This window comes from Suncus etruscus, chromosome 10, assembly GCF_024139225.1.
Source record: "Suncus etruscus isolate mSunEtr1 chromosome 10, mSunEtr1.pri.cur, whole genome shotgun sequence".
In the NCBI taxonomy this organism is placed as follows: domain Eukaryota; kingdom Metazoa; phylum Chordata; class Mammalia; order Eulipotyphla; family Soricidae; genus Suncus; species Suncus etruscus.
In genome coordinates, this window is record NC_064857.1 from 50,904,072 (window position 1) to 50,922,348 (window position 18,277).

Consider the following 18,277-nt stretch of genomic DNA (forward strand, 5'->3'; position numbering starts at 1 on the left):
CAGTAAGGGTTACTCCTGGCTCTGCCAGAAATGGCTCCTGGCAGGCTCTGGGGACCATATGGGATGCCAGGAATAGAATCGAGGTCTGTCCTGGGTTGGCTGTGTGCAAGGCAAATGCCCTACCGCTGTGCTATCACTTTGGACCTTGTCACATTTTTTAATACTTCTAATATTTATCATGCAATCAAACTACAACTGAAGTCCTTGCCTTAAAATACCCGTGGGTCCATCGCTTAGATTAGTTGAGGATCTTGCCACTTCCTCCAGATGTTAAAGTCTCAGAAAACAGGTCTTGTCTTTGTCCTTTTTCATTGCTCCGGGCCTAAGTAGTTGAATGAATATATGAGCTTATGTAATTAAGAACTCCTCTGACTTTATAAAGCAATATGACTATATATGACTTTATTTACTAATTTGTTGATGAAGAATATGAATGAAGGAAATAGTGGATCCTGATAGTAATTAAAAAATTTTAAGCAAACAGTAAAACTAACTCTGATAATTATATTCTAACAGGTAGTCCAACTCGAAGATCCATATCTGCTTCGTCACATGATATAGGCAATTCAGATAAGGAACAAGTAAATCTCTTTATACTTTAATTATTCAAACATTATGAGGCCTGAAATTGAGTAGTTAATTGATTGATGTTTCTACATCATTTATAAATTCATTTAATATTATATTGTAAACATTTTAAATATAATAAAAGACCCATAGGTTTCAGAAAGAGAATATGGCTTTTGGAAATAAATAGAAGACTAAACTATTTGGGGTGATTTTACTTGTTTTTTCATACACATGAGAAGCCTCTTGACTTTCCAGATTACCTCACCCAAGGAGCTGCCTGACCCAGTGGACTTAAACTGCGAATATAAAGAGGATGATGAAAAAGAAGAAATTCAGGAAGAAGTCAGTCATCCTGATGGAAAGGTGAAAATATTTTTTTAAAGAACAAAATACTATAAAAATTAGCATATTAAATTTGAGTTGAAACACATTATTAAAATAATTGTTTTGGATTTCCTTTGGGTCTTGGAAACTTTTAAGTTGAGGCTTGGGAGTTGGCCCAGAAGGCTGGAGGATGTTATTTGTGAGGGAGCCCCACCAGACTTGACCCCTCCAAAAAAACCTCATAGCAATCCATGAAAGTACTTGGGGTATGGCCTGGTTGCAGGAAAAGAATGGCTTTGTTTAAACATGTTGTTTCTTCAAACCTAGCTTTAAATGTTTTTGTAATCCTTTGTATTTTTTAAAAGCCTCAGTTCTAGATCTTAAGCTTCCTGCAGATTTTCCTAGACATATCCTAGTAGGTGACTTTCTTTTGTCTCCAGTCTGTACAATTTTATTATTGGGCTTAGAAAATACGATGAACAGAAAAACTGCTGGTTAGTTTTGCCAGTGGGTAAAAGAAAGGATCGAATAAAGGAGGGCCATAAGTAGGATTTCTTTCTTTTTTTTTTTTTTAGTTTTTGGGCCACACCTGGCGGTGCTCAGGGGTTACTCCTGGCTATCTGCTCAGAAATAGCTCCTGGCAGGCACAGGGGACCATATGGAACTCCGAGATTCAACCAACCACCTTAGATCCTAGATGGGCTGCTTGCAAGGCAAACACCGCTGTGCTATCTCTCTGGCCCCATAAGTAGGATTTCTTACCTGGTTTCCAAATGCTCCCTTTTAATTGAAATGATAGGATATGGAATTATATGTCTATTAGCATTGAGGAATGGGGTAACAAATTCTTGATGAGGACAGTTTTTTTTTTTAGAACAATTTAAGAAAAGGATGAGAGGGCCCAGAGCAGTGGCGCAAGCGGTAGTACGTTTGCCTTGTACAAATCTGACCTAGGACAGATGTGGTTCGATTCCCCAGTGTCCCATATGGTGTCCCAAGGCAGGAGCGATTACTGAGTGCATAACCACTGATATCACCTAGTGTAACCCGAAAAACAAAAATAAAAAAAAAGCTGAGAAAATTTTCAGTTTGCAACTTCTGATGAACTGACAGTCTTCAGTGGCTGCCGAAGTCTTAACCAGAAGGCAGATCTGACTTGAGGCCACAAAAGGACAAATACAGAAGGTATTTCTGAATTTCTGCTACTAGAAAGCTCATCACAATACCTAAAAAGTTACGTTAGATGAATGCACCTGATTGTAATCATGCTCCAGTATCTACCACTCTTTTAAATGATAATGTAGGGAATATGAACATGCCAGGAGACATCATTCAGGCAAACTCAGACACCCAGATCCAGAGTGTGGGAAATTTTACCTATTCATTGGCCAGGTTCCTTCTGCAGTTGATTAAACAAGGGACTACAGAAAGAGCTTTTCTGGGGCCGGGAAGGTGGCGCTACAGGTTAGGTGTCTGCCTTGCAAGTGGATGGACCGCGGTTCGATCCCCCGGTGTCCCATATGGTCCCCCCAAGCCAGGGGTGATTTCTGAGCGCATAGCCAGGAGTAACCCCTGAGCTTCAAACGGGTGTGGCCCAAAAACCAAAAAAAAAAAAAAAAAAAAAAAAAAAAAGAAAGAGCTTTTCTTTTTTTTTCTTTTTGGTTTGATTTTGGGCTACACCAGGCGGCTCTCAAGGGGTTACGTGATCCTGGCTCTTGGCTCAGAAATTGCCCCTGGCAGGCTCAGGGGACCATATGGGATGCCGGGATTCAAACCACCGTTCATCCAGTGTTGACTCAAACCCCAGAAAGAGCTTTTCTCTTAAAATTTTATTAGCCAAATGTATGTGGATTTTGTTTTGGATTGAAGTAAACTAGAAACCTTTTATTTTCTGCATGAACTTAATCCCTCCATTAGTTAATTACCTGTTGTCTATAGATAGGTAAGGTGAAGTTTATAGTTTGCTTTAAAAAAAAAAACAAGCACAGCAGAGGAAGGAGTGATAATACAGTGGGTAGGGCATTTTCTTTGTACAGGCCAACCTGGGTTTGATCCCTGGCATCCCCTATGGTTCCCCAAGCCTGCCAGGAGCAATTTCTGAGCACTGCTGAGTGTGGCCCCAAAACAAACAAAAGAACAACTGACAGCACTGTCAATTCTCCCTCTCTTCACTTCCTCAGAAAAAAGTTTGGGCCCCCAGGGACTTTGCATACTGCTGACCCAGTTTCAGTCCTCAGTACATCACATGGTTCCCCCTACACCCCAAGGAGAACCCAGCTATTCCCAGCACAGCATTGTTTCTCAGGAGGCAATTCTGAGCACTGCTTGGGAGCCCTCCTCTCCCAGAATAAGGTAGTTTGGGGTTCAGTGACAGAAATGGTAATGTGTGGATACTTGAAATTTATAGTTAATTAACAGTGATTTTTTTTTTTTTTTTTGTTTTGGTTTTTGGGCCACACCCGGCGATGCTCAGGGGTTACTCCTGGCTGTCTGCTCAGAAATAGCTCCTGGCAGGCATGGGGGACCATATGGGACACCAGGATTCGAACCAACCACCTTTGGTCCTGGATCAGCTGCTTGCAAGGCAAACACGCTGTGCTATCTCTCCGGGCCCAACAGTGATTTTTTTTTTTTTTTTTTAGAGAGAGACCATTTTCCTTTCCTGTGAAAAGTTTTGAAATAATTAGGACTAGTAAATGATATTTTTGTATTGATCTCTGCAATCTTTTTTTTTCTTTTATATTTGCAGATTGAGAAGGTTTATAAGAATGGGTGTCATGTCATAGTGTTTCCAAATGGAACACGAAAAGAAGTGAGCGCAGATGGGAGGACAGTTACTGTCACTTTCTTCAATGGTGATGTGAAGCAGGTCATGCCAGATGACAGAGTGGTAGGTTTCTGGGGGCTTTTTTTCTTCCTTCCAGTCTCAAATCTCTGGGTACAAGCAGAAAGACATTGTCTTTGCAGATTTACTACTATGCAGCTGCACAGACCACACACACTACCTATCCAGAGGGGCTGGAAGTCCTGCATTTCTCAAGTGGACAAGTTGGTAAGAACTTGTTTTGCCCTGTTAATACTCCCTTCCTTTAAATGTAAAATACGTAACAGAAATCTTTTTTGAAAAATAGAAAAGCACTTTCCAGATGGGAGGAAAGAAATCACATTTCCTGACCAGACTGTCAAAAATTTATTTGCTGATGGACAAGAGGAAAGCATTTTTCCAGATGGTACAATTGTTCGATTACAACGGTATGAAACCTATTAAATATGTTCTAGATTTTCCAGTTCGTGTGGGGTGGTTAGGTGAGAAGCAGTAGCCTCGAGAAAGGAAGTTTAGCCAGGCAGTGTCTGGGGAATCTAGGAGTGACTTGTCTGTGTCCAGGCCTCGTGTCCCCAAGAGGTCTCTGTCAATCCATACCTGATTTACAGATTCTGCTAGGGTGGGAAATAATTTCTGTGCATCCAAGGTTTTTATCGGGGGGTGGGGGTGGGGGTGGCATTTAGGCATACATGGTGGTACTCAGGGATCACTCTTGGCTCTGTGCTCAGAAATTATTCCTGGCAGGTTCAGGAGTCCATCTGGGACTCTGAGGGCTGAGGATAGAACCTGGGTCAACCACATGCAAGGCAAATGCCCTATCCTCTGTGCTGTTGTTCTGACCCCCTCTTTTTTTTATTTCTGAAGTAAAATTAATTTTTATTCTCTGTACAATGCAGGTTACATGGGTAAAGTTTCTTTAAAGAGCTTGCAACCTTGAGGCGATATCCTTGGGTATATAAAGTATAAAACAACAGCAAATTGAAATCTGAACTCCAGGAATTATAATTGAGTTTCAGAACCATAATTTAATATTTTAGCAATCCTATGCCTCCTCTAGACTCTTTTTTTTTTTTTTTTTTTTTTTTTTGGTTTTTGGGCCACACCCAGTAACGCTCAGGGGTTACTCCTGGCTATGTGCTCAGAAGTTGCTCCTGGCTTGGGGGACCATATGGGACACCGGGGGATCGAACCGCGGTCCGTCCAAGGTTAGCGCAGGCAAGGCAGGCACCTTACCTTTAGCGCCACCGCCTGGCCCCTCCTCTAGACTCTTAATACAACTATCTCAGTGGCCCTACAGTTTGTACATTGGACAACCTATGTCTACATACACAGTAGCTTGCACCCAAGTTCTTGAGGAAGCATGGAACTGAGGCTCGACTGAGAAATTAATCTTTGCAGGAGAGGAATGTCTTAAATTCTACCCAGTTCTTCCAGGTTCATTGTCTTCCCTCTCAGAAAAGAACTTCAAGAAGATATGCATAGTGAAATAAAATAGTTTGAATTTATTTATAGATTATGAGGAAGGAAAGAGTAATGCATTCAGGAGAGAAGTGAGTAACTTCAAAGGGGAGACCTGGCATGTACATCTCAGGTGAGGGGGACCTGAGCTTCTCAGAACGGACAGTTCTGGCTTCCCTTTGCAGAGTTGGTTTTATTGGTCCAGTCCTAATGCTTTTTGGCTACTTAAAAGCTAGTGACAGATTAATTTTCTTTTCTATTATTAAATCACCACAATATACAGAGTTTAAAAGTTGTTGATAGTTGGGGCTGGAAAGATGGCATGGAGGTAAGGCGTTTGGTGAGGTAAGAAGGTTGGTGGTTCAAATCCTGGCATCCCATATGGCCCCCCGAGCCTGCCAGGAGCGATTTCTGAGCGTAGAGCCAGGAGTAACCCCTGAGCGCTGCTCAGGTGTGACCCAAAAACCAAAAAAAAAAAAAAAAAAAGTTGTTGATAGTTGAGTTTGATAGTTGAGTTTTGGTCATATAATGTCCAATACCTGTCATTCTCCATTGTCATTTCCCACCATCAATTTCCTCATTTCTCCCAAAGTATGACATTTAGCACTACCATTGACTTGAATATAATGAACACGTTAAAGACACAGCATTTAACTAACTTGAATTCTGTAAGTTTGACTTAAAACCTCCCACACAAAATGGTAATAATATACATTCAAATGATATAAGGCTTCTTGTGCTCAGGAAAAACCCTTTATCTGCTAAGGCAGACAGTCTCAGTGTCTACCCTGGAGCAGGCTTTTTTCTTCACATTGCAGAAAAAAACTTCCATAGGAGAGAGTGAAGTGAAATTGTTGCACATAGTGAAGTCGAGAGGGTAGGAAATCCCATGAATGGAAGTCACTAAGGAAGGGTGTAAATTATCTGTGCTGTTAAATCCTTTGTTGGATATTTGTGAATCCAAGAACAGTCCCCAGAATGAGAAATTACTTCCCATCCCCTTGTCCCCTTTCGGGAGGAGACCTTGGTAATATTTATCCGCAGCAAATAATAATCCACACAGACAAGAAGGATAGGGTGTAAAAGATTGGGCAAAGAGAGCGAGAGAATCCTCTTGCAGCCTGCAGCTTTTGCAAAAGGCCCCCTCTCCCCTGTCCATCAAGCTATTTATTGCCAACTCCACAGTGCCCCCACCTGGAAGGGCTAGGTGGGGCATTAGTCACAGAACAATCCTAAGGAAATATTTTTATATACAACAATTCCAAGAATAATCTTATGGAAACTTTTTCATATACTACAATTCCCCCTTTTTTTTTGTAAAGAAACAATAATAATGTACAGAAGTAAGTAATATTTTTTATAATTGTAAAAAGAACAACTAGGCAATGGTAAAGGAATGGCTGTTTGCATAAGCGCATCACTGGAAAAAGTATAGAAAAAATTTTTTAACCTAACACAGGGTGTTCAAAACCAGAAACAGATGTAAAGGAATCAACTACAAGCTCCAGAGTAGAAAAAATCTACAGCGTCCAAGATGAACAATTCCGAGTAAGAATTCCCTTGGAAAAGCAGAAGTCGAATATGAAATTCCAAGATTCAGGACCTAATAGGCCATGGGGAGCTCCCGGGGCAATCACAAAGCCCGAAAGTAATTTGGAGACAGAGATCCTTAGATGAGATGCTCACAAGGCTGCGTAGCAGGCGAGAAGAAACACATTTTCCATTCCAGTCCAGCTTGAGCAGAAGAAAGCCCATCTTTGGAGGCAGTGAATTAGGCCCCTATTTCGAAGGAAGAGGCACACACACCCCTGTACAATGGGCGCCATAGTAAAGAAGATCCATAGGTATTTGAACTCAATCCAAGAGGAGTTCTAGTCCAGTCAGAAGTTCATAAAAGGTCTGAGAATGAAGAATCACGTACAGCTGATTATTTAGATGGGAGCTTAAGTTCAAAACCAAAACAAAATAAGGCAGAGAACCTCCCCGTGTAAATGAATAAATTGAGGGTCCATCCAAAATGGATAAAACCTCCTTTTGCACCTGCTATTTTTTCCAATGATGCACCCATGTAAAAGGCCAAAATACCAGGCAGGATTACAATCTAGTAACTTATTTATGACAGTATCTAACCCCTAAACCAAAGTAACAAAAGGAAGACCTTAATGAAATACCACATCAATTTCGAGAATTAACAACTAAAATGTAAAAACATTAATTACAGTAATCAACAAAAGTGTAGAATCAAATATAACTTTACAGGATTACAATTATAAAAACTACAAGAGCTGAAATTTCTCCCAAGTTCAAAAACCACTCTGAAAGGATTGGGGAGTCCAGAACTCCCAAAAGTCCGACCAAAAATACTTGATGAGTCAGGGAAAGCAGGTTGTAATTTGAAGCAGGATACAGCACTGCAACAGTTTACGATCTTTCTCAGTTGGAGATCAGGAGGCTTGTCATTGTGGGTGATGATCTGCACATGATGATTTGCATATGTGAAGGGATTCCTGAAAATAGAATGTTAGGGACTAGGAAAAAAGAGGGGAGGATAAGTAAGAATAAATTGGGGAAGATAAAGTCAGGAAAAAAGAACTATATACAAAACATGTAAGACATACAGACACACAACAAGACATACATAAACATATTTCACAAAAACATGGCCATCACTCACTCATACTTACCAAAAAATGTTTGCTGGGAAGGATCCCAAATAGAGTGAAAGGAAAAAATTCAGCTGAATGAACAAAAAGAGCTTTAAAATATAATAGCCGGCAAATAGTTTAGATGAATATCTTCAAGTTCACAACAACAGCAGATATATTTTTAAGGCATAGTCGAGTAAATTTGAAAAAGAATTTCATGCACAATACGACCAAGGAAACCAATAATACAAGTAGAGACCAGTAATTCTGTCGTAATCATAGATGATGAGCACTGTAAAGAGAGTCCACCTAAAAGGTACTGTTATGTCAAAATTATGAATTCATCTCCATCTTGAAGCCTAAATTGAGGCAAATAGAACAATGATGTTAGAGTGAAAGAGTGAAAGTTGTTAAATGAGTATATCTCAGTATACTATATATATACTATATAATACCCTTAATATGATGAGGAAGCTTTCTCTCGTGTGATCCTGGATCAATAGTGGCATTAAGACATAAATACATCATACAAGCAATCACAATGCGGATTCATCATATTCAGTCCTATTCAGCAGTAGTACCTGTGAAGTGAATCATAAAGCATTAATGACAACTGACAAATAATTATTAAGCATTTATAGTAGATCTCTGAGAAGTATAAAACAGGATGTATGCTGCTGTGGATTTTACCGATGCAATAGGAATTTTCTTGATCTTGTCATCAAAATTGATCCAGTGTTGTCTTGAGTCAATATTACAGTATGATGTACAGTGTCCAAAATGAAGTTTACCAAAATAGTTAGACACTGATAAGATGTATTTTTCAGTTTTGTAATTTTTTTCCTGAGTGAATTCTGCTAAGTTGAGGTCTTCTAAAGGAAAATCCACATAAGTGTGTAGTTTTTTAATTTGTTTGCCATCAAAAGCAAAACGTTTCAAATGAATTATTAATACTGGAGGTAATTTCCATAAGTATGTCCTCTTCAAAAAGTCCCTCTTAGTGTTGCAGCTGTTACAATGAATTCTATTGTTATCTCTCAAATCTTCTTTAAAGAATTCAAGGAGGCATTCTTGTAAGGTACATTTATCTATAGGCTTGATTGCCAGGGACAACTGAACAAATGTCTCATATACCTCAGACTTTTGGTGACATATGAGACACTGTAGTATAGATTTGAACTGTCCTTGAAAGAGGTCATATATAATAGATTTGTGAGTCTTTTGGTGTTTAGGCCTAGATTGTTCATGTTTTTCATTGTCTATCAGGTATATAGTTTTATCTGCCATTGAATTTTCAGTAAGCAAATCCTGATGTAGTCCCTCTATAAGGAACATCAATAATTCGTGAGGATCCTATTGGTTGTGTCCAGCAAATTGGTCATTAAGTAAACCAATTGTTGCTTTGAAGTGTTCAGGACTGACATTCCTATGACATCCATTTCCCATGGTTTTGATGAGGTAACCAAATTGTTCTGCTAATTTACCTTTATGTCCGCTTGGATTTTCTTTGTTAATGTCTTTTTTTATAATGATCTTGATAAAAATACTGAGTTAAGTCTGAAATATTATACAAGCATTGTAATATTGAGTTCATATAGCATGAGTTACCTAAATTTTGTAATCCAGTAAATGCAGGTCTCTGTTTCTCTATTTGCATTCTGGAATATAAGGGTTTCTTACTCTTGTCTGTCTTATTCAAGGTATTGGGTGTATTAATCCTTTGTTTACTTTCTCTGAGGCCACAGCAATGTTACAATTGTCAGTGTTTTGAGCTTTTTGTATTTGATGTGGGGGCAGGCTTGTAGTCCCAGCAACCTGATCCTGGTGATTTGTGCTAATTCGATTTCTGATGAGGCGTAAAGGGACCCAAAATTTCTTGGGGGGGGGGTTGTCATTTGTACCAACATATGCATATCCCCTTCCTCTCAGAAGAAGATATCCAGCGATCCATTTTTCATCCTCTTTGATCCAAATCGGTGTATGTGATGTTTCTTGTCTCTGAATATCTTCTTTAAAATGTCTTTCCCCAGCAGTGTAACTTTCCCCTTGGGGTAAGTTTAGATAATTTAATGTGAGATGAGTCAAAGATAACAACAGCTCAGTAGGTGCTAAACCTCTTTTTCTATTCTTTTGTAATTGAGTTTTTAGCTTCTTGTGGGCCCTTTCCACAATGGCCTGTCCTTGGCAATTGTAGGGGATTCCTTTCAGATGTTTTATCTGCCATTCTTTACAAAAGAATTCAAAAGTTTTGCTGATATAGGCGGGTCCATTATCAGTTTTAATGGAATATGGAACACCCATAACTGAAAAGCATTGTAAAAGAAAACCTGCAAACTGCCTTAGACTTTTGGGAAGACATAGGGATTGCCCAAATAAATCGAGAATAAGTGTCCACCACCACATGAAGATAAGGTTTCTTTGGAAATAAATCTGTTTGAGTTACATCCATTTGCCACAGTTCATTAGACTGTAAGCCTCTTGGGTTTGCTCCTGCTATGTGAGTCTTTTTTGCTAATGGGGCACATATGTCGCACCTTCTATAATTTCTCTAGCTTGCCTCCAGGGAATCTGGTAATTTACATGTAAGCGGCGAGCATTCGTGTGTAGTGCTGTATGTTCTTCTGCAGGTGACTTGAATATAGGCATTGCCAACAAATTGACAGTTTTATTTCCTTGAGCCATTGGCCCTGGAAGACCTGAGTGGGCTCTAATATGTGTGATGAAGATGGGTTCAGTTTGTTTTTGAATAAGCTGTTGTAATGTTTTTAGTAAATTCTGTATAATTGGGCAATGAGCATTGAGAGAGGCCGTGGCTATCACCGGACATAAATTGACCACATACAAAGAATCAGAAACGACATTCATGGCTTCAGATACATTTTCTAATAGGTAAATTAATGTTGCTAATTCAACTTTCTGTGCAGACTTATACTTGGTATCTATAGTTCCTCCCCTCCCCACGCTTGACCCATCTATGTAAAAAAACCTTTGCATTGGGGATAGGAGAGTCCCGAACGATCGAAGAAATAACAAACTGAGTCTTTTTCAAAAAGTCCCATGTCTTTCCTGGTGGATAATGAGAGGAAATTTCTCCTGTGAAATCTGAAAGGGCCCTTTGTAAAAATTAAGAAGTAATATTGACTCAATTTCCTTTTTTGGTATTGGCAATACTAATTTATCAGGGTCAAATCCTAATAAAGATATAGATCTGAGTCTTGCTTTGATAATGAGTTCTGAAATTAAATCCAAATAAGATATCACAGATTGAGGCTGTTTGTTATGTAAATATACCCATTCCAGAGGACCTGCCTGTTGCATCAATGCCCCCGTAGGGGTTTCTTTTGTAGGGAAGATTAATAAAGAAACCTTCTCTCCCGGGATGAATATTGAGAGAAATGATTGTTGCAACCTGTTCAAGAAGATGTCCAATTCATTTTTGGCCTCTATAGTTAAATTTCTCGGGCTGTCTAGGGCAGGATCACCCTCCAAAGTTTTAAACAAATTAGACAGTTCTGCATTTGGGATTCCTAGCACAGGCCGGAGCCAATTCACGTCACCTAAAAGTCTCTGAAAATCATTAAGTGCTTTTTTTTTTTTTTTTTTTGGTTTTTGGGCCACACCCGTTTGACACTCAGGGGTTACTCCTGGCTATGTGCTCAGAAATCGCCCCTGGCTTGGGGGAACCATATGGGACGCCGGGGGATCGAACCGCTGTCCGTTCCTTGGCTAGCGCTTGTAAGGCAGGCACCTTACCTCCAGCGCCACCGCCCGGCCCCATCATTAAGTGTTTTGAGGTTTTCTTTTTTGATGGAGATTTTTTGTGGACGTATAGACATTCGGTCCAAAATAAAACCCAAGTATTGATATGGTGGCATAGACTGTATCTTTTCTAAAGCTATTTTCAGTCCTGCTGTTTGCAAACAGTCAATAACAAAAGAATATACTTCCTGTAGATCTGTTTCATTGTTCATTGTGATAAGAATATCATCAGTATAATAAAAGATCATGGCTTGAGGAAATCTTTCAGGAGCAGGGCTCAAAATCTTATCTACAAAAAATTGACACATTGTTGGGGAATTCAGCATGCCCTGGGGGAGGACAGTCCATTGGAACCGCTGGCAGGGATGGGTATTGTTGATAGAAGGAACTGAGAATGCAAAACGGTGTTTATCATCTGGGTGAATAGGAATATGGTAGAAGCAGTTTTTCAAATCAATTACAATTAGTGGCCATTCCTTTGGGATAACTACAGGTGATGGTAAACCTGTTTGCAATTTTCCCATAGGTACCATAGATATGTTTACAGTTCTCAGATCCATCAACAGTCTCCATTTTCCAGACTTCTTTTGTATGGTAAATATAGGCGAATTCCATTGAGAAAATGAAAGCTCAATATGCCCTAATTTTAGCTGTTTTTCCACTAATTCTGTTAGCACCTTTAATCTATCAATTTTAAGGGGCCACTGACCTATCCAAATTGGTTCATCAGATTTTCATTTTATTTTTATCGGGGTTGGGTTCTTTCTGTCAGTGGCCCCTACCAAAATTCTGAGTTTTTATTTCAGGAGGGGTTCCAGACTCTTCTGGAGCTAATGGGATGTGGAATTCTGCCTTCCTGGGAGGGATCTTGGAAAAGGTAGATAAGGCCTTTGACCCAGGGGATTAGGCTCCATTTTGGTCTTTGGCCAGCATGGAGGTCAAATGAAAGATGGCTGAAAGGAGTTAAGATGCAGGGCTAGCTAAGAATAGCAAATGCTTAAAAGGTTATGATATAGGCCACACGTGGTGGATAGGGCATGAATAAAGTTGATGCTTCCTGATGCCTGTCTCTGGATGAGTGATTCCGCCGTTCACCTAAACCTGGGACCCGCCAGCTGAATGGGGATTGCGGAGCCACGTGGCCTGGGATGCCAGAGAAAAATCCCTCCATCCATCCAACTCCATCCAGCACCATCGTTAATTATTTAATGCTACAGAAGGGGGCTGGAGGAGGTTTTCCAGAGGTGGCTCACCTGAGTTGGGGGTGACATCCTTTTTATTTTTTCCCCTGAAGTGGAGGTGACATCTTGAGTGAGATTTCCCAGCTGCTTTGGGAAGCTGACTTTTCCCTATGCAGCCTGAGCTTGAGTTGAGTCTTTTTTCTTTTTGGGCCACACCTGGCAGTGTGCTCAGAAATTGCTCCTGGCTTGGGGGACCATATGGGATGCCAGGGATGGAACCGAGGTCTGTCCTGGATCAGTGCGTGCAAAACTAACACCCTACCACTGCGCTATTGCTCTAGCCCAAGTTGAAGGTTATTTTTGGGGAGTTGTCAAGTGGTCTTATTCATGGGGCATCTCTGATCTTCTCAGTCTCATCATTCATCCTCTCTGGTCTCCACTCATATCTGTCTGGACTTTGACTTGGGCTGGCAGCAGCAGCTACTTCTTTTAGGTTGTTTCATGCCTTTTTGTCTTTTCTGACAATTACCAATAATGGGCTACCTACCTGACTTAACATGAAACTTAAAAAATTTTTTTCTCTGGTCACTTCCAGCTATATTCAGGGTTTACTCCGGCTCTGCACTCAGGAATTACACCACTGTCCTTAGGGGATCATATGGGATGCTGGGGATCGAACCCTGGCTGGCATCATGCAAGGCAAGCACCTTACCTACCTATTGTCTTATCACTTCCACCTCCTTTCCCCAGTATTTTTGATATGTTCCATTCTCATGGATGTAAGATGATACCTCAGATTGTCTTGATTTGGGTTTTCCTAATGATAAGTGAGCATTTTTTCTTGTGCATGCTGTCTCTCTCCCCCAGAAAAGTGTTCATTTCCTCTTCCATTTTTAATTTTTAGGTTTCAGGGGTTTTATTATCGATTGTTGAGTACTTTGTATATCTTGGCTATCAACACATTTATTGATGTGTTGAGTGCAAATATGTTTTTCCTGGTTAGTTACATTTTAGTTTTAGCCCATGCTCCTTTTGACATACAGAAACACACATGCCATGCCATTTGTTTTTATTCTGTAGCTTTTACCAGTGGTATGATATCATCGAAGAATTCTTTCAGACCTAGGTCTTGGAGAATTCTGCCTGTATTTTCCTTAATTCAACTTAGATTCAGTTTTTTTTTTTTTTTTGGTTTTTGGGTCACACCCGGCAGTGCTCAGGGGTTATTCCTGACTCCAGGCTCAGAAATTGCTCCTGGCAGGCACGGGGGACCATATGGGGCGCCGGGATTCGAACCGATGACCTCCTGCATGAAAGGCAAACGCCTTACCTCCATGCTATCTCTCCGGCCCCCCTTAGATTCAGTTTTATCTCATGGTCTTTGATCCACTTTGAGTTGCTGGGTTTTTTTTTTGGGGGGGAGGGAGTTTTGCCCCCCCCCCCCCCCCCCCCCGGGCAGCAATGGGATTCGAACCACTGTCCTCCTACATGAAAGGCAAATAAATGCCTTACCTCCATGCTATCTCTCTGGCCCCGAGTTGCTGTTTTTGTAAAGTTTAAAATCTGGAATGTTTTAATTTCATACATGTGGTTATCCAATTCTCCCAACACCATTTCCTGTCTTTATCCCACTTCATCCTCTCATCTCCTTTGTAAAAAAGTAGCTAACTATAGATATGGGGCTTGACCTTGGATATTCTTTTCTGACTCACTTGTCAGAGTCTTTTATTCCCATAGTATGCTAGTGTGATCACTATGGCTTTGTAGTACAGATTCTATTTAGATGAAATACCTTCCAGTTTCTTCTTTTTCAGTATGGTTTTTCGCTTTCTAGGGTCTTTAAAGATTCACAAAAACTTTGAAATTGACTTTTTTTAAGTCCTTAAAGAATGTTGTTTGAAATTTTTTTGTTTTGTTTTATTTTTGGGTCACACCCGCAGCACTTAGGGGTTACTCCTGGCTCTATGCTCAGAAATTGCTCCTGGCAGGCTCGGGGGACCATATGGGTTGCCGGGATTTGAACCACCACCCTTCTGTATGCAAGGCAAACACCCTACCTCCTTGCTATCTCTCCGGCCTCGTTGTTTGAACTTTGATTGGGATTGAATCCATATAATAGTTTAGGTAGGATGATAATTTTGACAGTATTGATTCTTTAAGTCCATGAGCATGTATTGTCAGAGCCCCAGGCTCCAAAACAAGGATCTGGTGAGAGGTGGGTCTGGAAGCAAACAATGATGCAGGAAATAATCCACACAGTGAAAAGGCACAAGAATGGTTTGGGAAATCCAGCATTCAAGCCAGGAATACCACCACACAAGCTTTCTCAGTGCAGAGCCAGGAGTAACCTGAGTGCTGCCAGTGTGATTCCCCCCCCCCCCAAAAAAAAAGCTTATATGACCATGTTTTTTGTTTTTGTGCCACTGGCTATGCACTCAAAAATCACTCCTGTCTTGGGGGAGGGACCATATGGGACACCAGGGATCGGACCCAGGTCTGTCCTGGCAAACACTCTACTGCTGTGCTATTGCTCTGGCCTGACCATGTGATTTTTATCTTTTCTTTTACTGATATATATTAATTGATTTACATATATTGAACCATCCTAGCATTCCTGGCATGAATGTCTGGGATGTAGGGTGTATGATTTTTTTGATGAGCTGTTGGAATTTGCTAAAATTTTATGCAGAATTTTGTATTGATGTTCATCAAAGAGATTGGTCTGAAAAAAATTGTTTTGGGTATTATATCTCTTTTTTGGCTGTCAGTTAAATGTTAGCTTTTTAAGTGTTAGGAAGGATTCCTGTTTCTTTGATACTTCTGTAGAGATTAAGAATCAAATCTGAAGGTTTGATAGAACTTAACTGTAAACTTCTCTGTGCAGGGCTTTTGTATTTGGGGAGATTCTTTTTTGTTTGTTTGTTTTTGGGCCACACCTGGCGGTGCTCGGGTTACTTCTGGCTCTCTGCTCAGAAGTTGACCCTGGCAGGCACAGGGGACCATATGGAATGCCAGGATTTGAACCACTGTTGATCCTAGGTCGACTGCTTGCAAGGCAAACGCCCTACCACTGTGCTCTCTCTGACCCCCATTTGGGGAGATTCTTACTGTTTTCCTTTTCTTGCTTGTGATTGGCCTATTCAGACATTCTACTTCCTCCTTTAGTTTAAGAATGTTTATAGGAATTGGTCTATTCTAGGTTTTCCAGTTTAACAGTAGAATTGTTCAGAGAAAGCTCTCATGATGCCTTGGATTTTCAGGGTGTCTGTAGGAATTGCTCTCCTTTGTTTCTGAACTGAATTATTTGATCACATTTTTTAAATTTTTTGAGTCTTGCCAATGGCTTATTTCTTCAAAGACCCAGCTCCTGGGTTCATTGATTTATATTTCTTTGTTTCTATAAAGTTGACTCCCTCCCTTCCTTCCTTCCTTCCTTCCTTCCTTCCTTCCTTCCTTCCTTCCTTCCTTCCTTCCTCCTTCCTTCCTTCCTTCCTTCCTTCCTTCCTTCCTTCCTTCCTTCCTTCCTTCCTTCCTTCCTTCCTTCCTTCCTTCCTTCCTTCCTTCCTTCCTTCCTTCCTTCTCTCTCTTTCTTTTTTTTCTTTCTTTATTGTGACTGAAGTTCATTTACACAGAATTATTTACAATACATAGTGACAATGAGGGGCATTCCCACCACCAATGTTATCCTCCCTCCACTCTTGTTCCCAGCATGTCTCCCACATCTCCCTCCTTTACCCCCCAGAATCCTACTGCAAATGGTCTCTGCCTTACAGTTTGTTATAGGTTGGGTAACTGTTCTGTTTGGTGTTCCAGTCTGGTCATTTTTAACTTACACTACGTGTTCATATGACTGGTCCTGTTTTTTTTTTAAATTTGTTTTTTTAAATTTGTTGATTCTCCAGTTAAGGTGTGCATTTACAGTGTTAATTTTATCTTTTTCCTTTTTTCTTATATAGGCCAGAGTTTCCCCCTAAGTATTGCTTTTGCTATGTCTCATAAATTTTATTAATCTGTTCATTTTCAAAAAATCTTGCATCACACAGTTGACATATTTGACCATACGATATTTATTTCCAGATAATTGAGAGCAAGGTTATTGAAAAAAAAGTAGAAAGAAAACATAAAAAGGAAAGTTTAAAAAAAAAGAAAAAAGAAAAAGTGCATGGAGCCAGAGAGATAGCACAGTGGTAGGATACTGTTGAGCATTACTGGGTATGGCACCCACATCAAAAAAATACGAGCATAAAAATTTTTAATGAAATACTTTTACTGCAAGACTAATCTTGCTGTAGAAACACTGGAGGTGCATGGGGAAAATTAAAATGTGTCTGGGAAAGGAATTAAGTGCCATAACCAAGGGGCCTGAGAGATAATCCAGCAGATAAGGTTCTTGTGTTGCCTGACCCCAGTTTGATTCTTGGCATCCCAAGAATGATCCTGAGTACTGTTTTGAGAAATTCCTGTTTGCAGAGCTAGGAATAACCCCGAGCATCGCTTGGTGTGCCCTCCTCCATAAAAGTGCCATATCAAAAGGCTTACTGAAAATAATTTTTCTAGGGCCAGAGCAGTGGTGCAAGTGGTAAGGCGTCTGCCTTGCATGCACCAGCCTAGGATGGACCATGGTTTGATCCCCCGGCCTCCCATATGGTCCCCCAAGCCAGGAGCTATTTCTGAGTGCATAGCCAGAAGTAACCCCTGAGCGTCAATAGATGTGGCCCAAAAACCAAGCCCCCCCCCCAAAAAAAAAAGAAAATTTTTCTATAGTATATGTTATGCTTGTAATTCTATTTAAAATTTCAGAGATGGCAACAAAATCATCGAGTTTAATAATGGCCAAAGAGAACTCCATACGACCCAGTTCAAGAGACGAGAATATCCCGATGGCACTGTTAAAACTGTGTATACAAATGGTCATCAAGAGACAAAGTACACATCAGGTCGAATCAGAGTTAAAGACAAGGACGGTAATGTTATAATGGATACAAAATCATAGTAGTCCTTAAGTGACTAATCATGAAATAACACTAACTTGATTTTCTTTGAAAAAATGTACATTTATTTCATGTACGTTCTGTTGTTTAATTTGTCTGTGCTCTGTGTACTTGTGAATCTATATATAAATGGAAAAGATTGTTTGGATTCTAAAATAAAACTTAATGGTTCTCTTTTATTTTGCATAGGTATAATAAATATTGGGAAGATTAGAAAGGGAGTTCCCTTGGCCTAAGAGATACAGGGTTTCTCCGCCCTTGAAACATACTGTCATGGGAATAACTACAGGCTTCGTACATGCTCTTATTCTGTCCCCTAAGTCCTTTTGTGGTGTCTGGAAACTTTCTGCTCAGTTGTGAATGATAAAATCAGGCCTCTGTACCTAGAGATATTTTTTTACATAACTGATAATAATACATTTGTTTCAGAAAGACCAAAAGCAAAGTTATTTAAAAAAATAGGAAATTGAAAGAAAATCTAAAGAGATGGAAGAGAAAGGAAAGAAGAAATTTCAATAGCAAGTA

The 18,277-nt window shown here is 40.1% G+C and overlaps 1 protein-coding gene across 1 annotated transcript in view; it reads left to right on the plus strand.

Moving 5' to 3' along the window:
* Window positions 1-17,766, plus strand: part of CENPJ (centromere protein J) — a 44,576-nt gene extending 26,810 nt beyond the window's left edge. The window contains exons 11-16 of the mRNA XM_049782606.1: window positions 517-581; window positions 826-933; window positions 3,644-3,784; window positions 3,862-3,946; window positions 4,026-4,146; window positions 17,562-17,766. Of these exons, the coding sequence (XP_049638563.1) occupies window positions 517-581; window positions 826-933; window positions 3,644-3,784; window positions 3,862-3,946; window positions 4,026-4,146; window positions 17,562-17,754 (713 nt within the window). The 3' untranslated portion in view covers window positions 17,755-17,766. The remainder of the gene's footprint in view (window positions 1-516; window positions 582-825; window positions 934-3,643; window positions 3,785-3,861; window positions 3,947-4,025; window positions 4,147-17,561) is intronic.
* The last annotated feature ends 511 nt before the right edge of the window (window positions 17,767-18,277 follow it).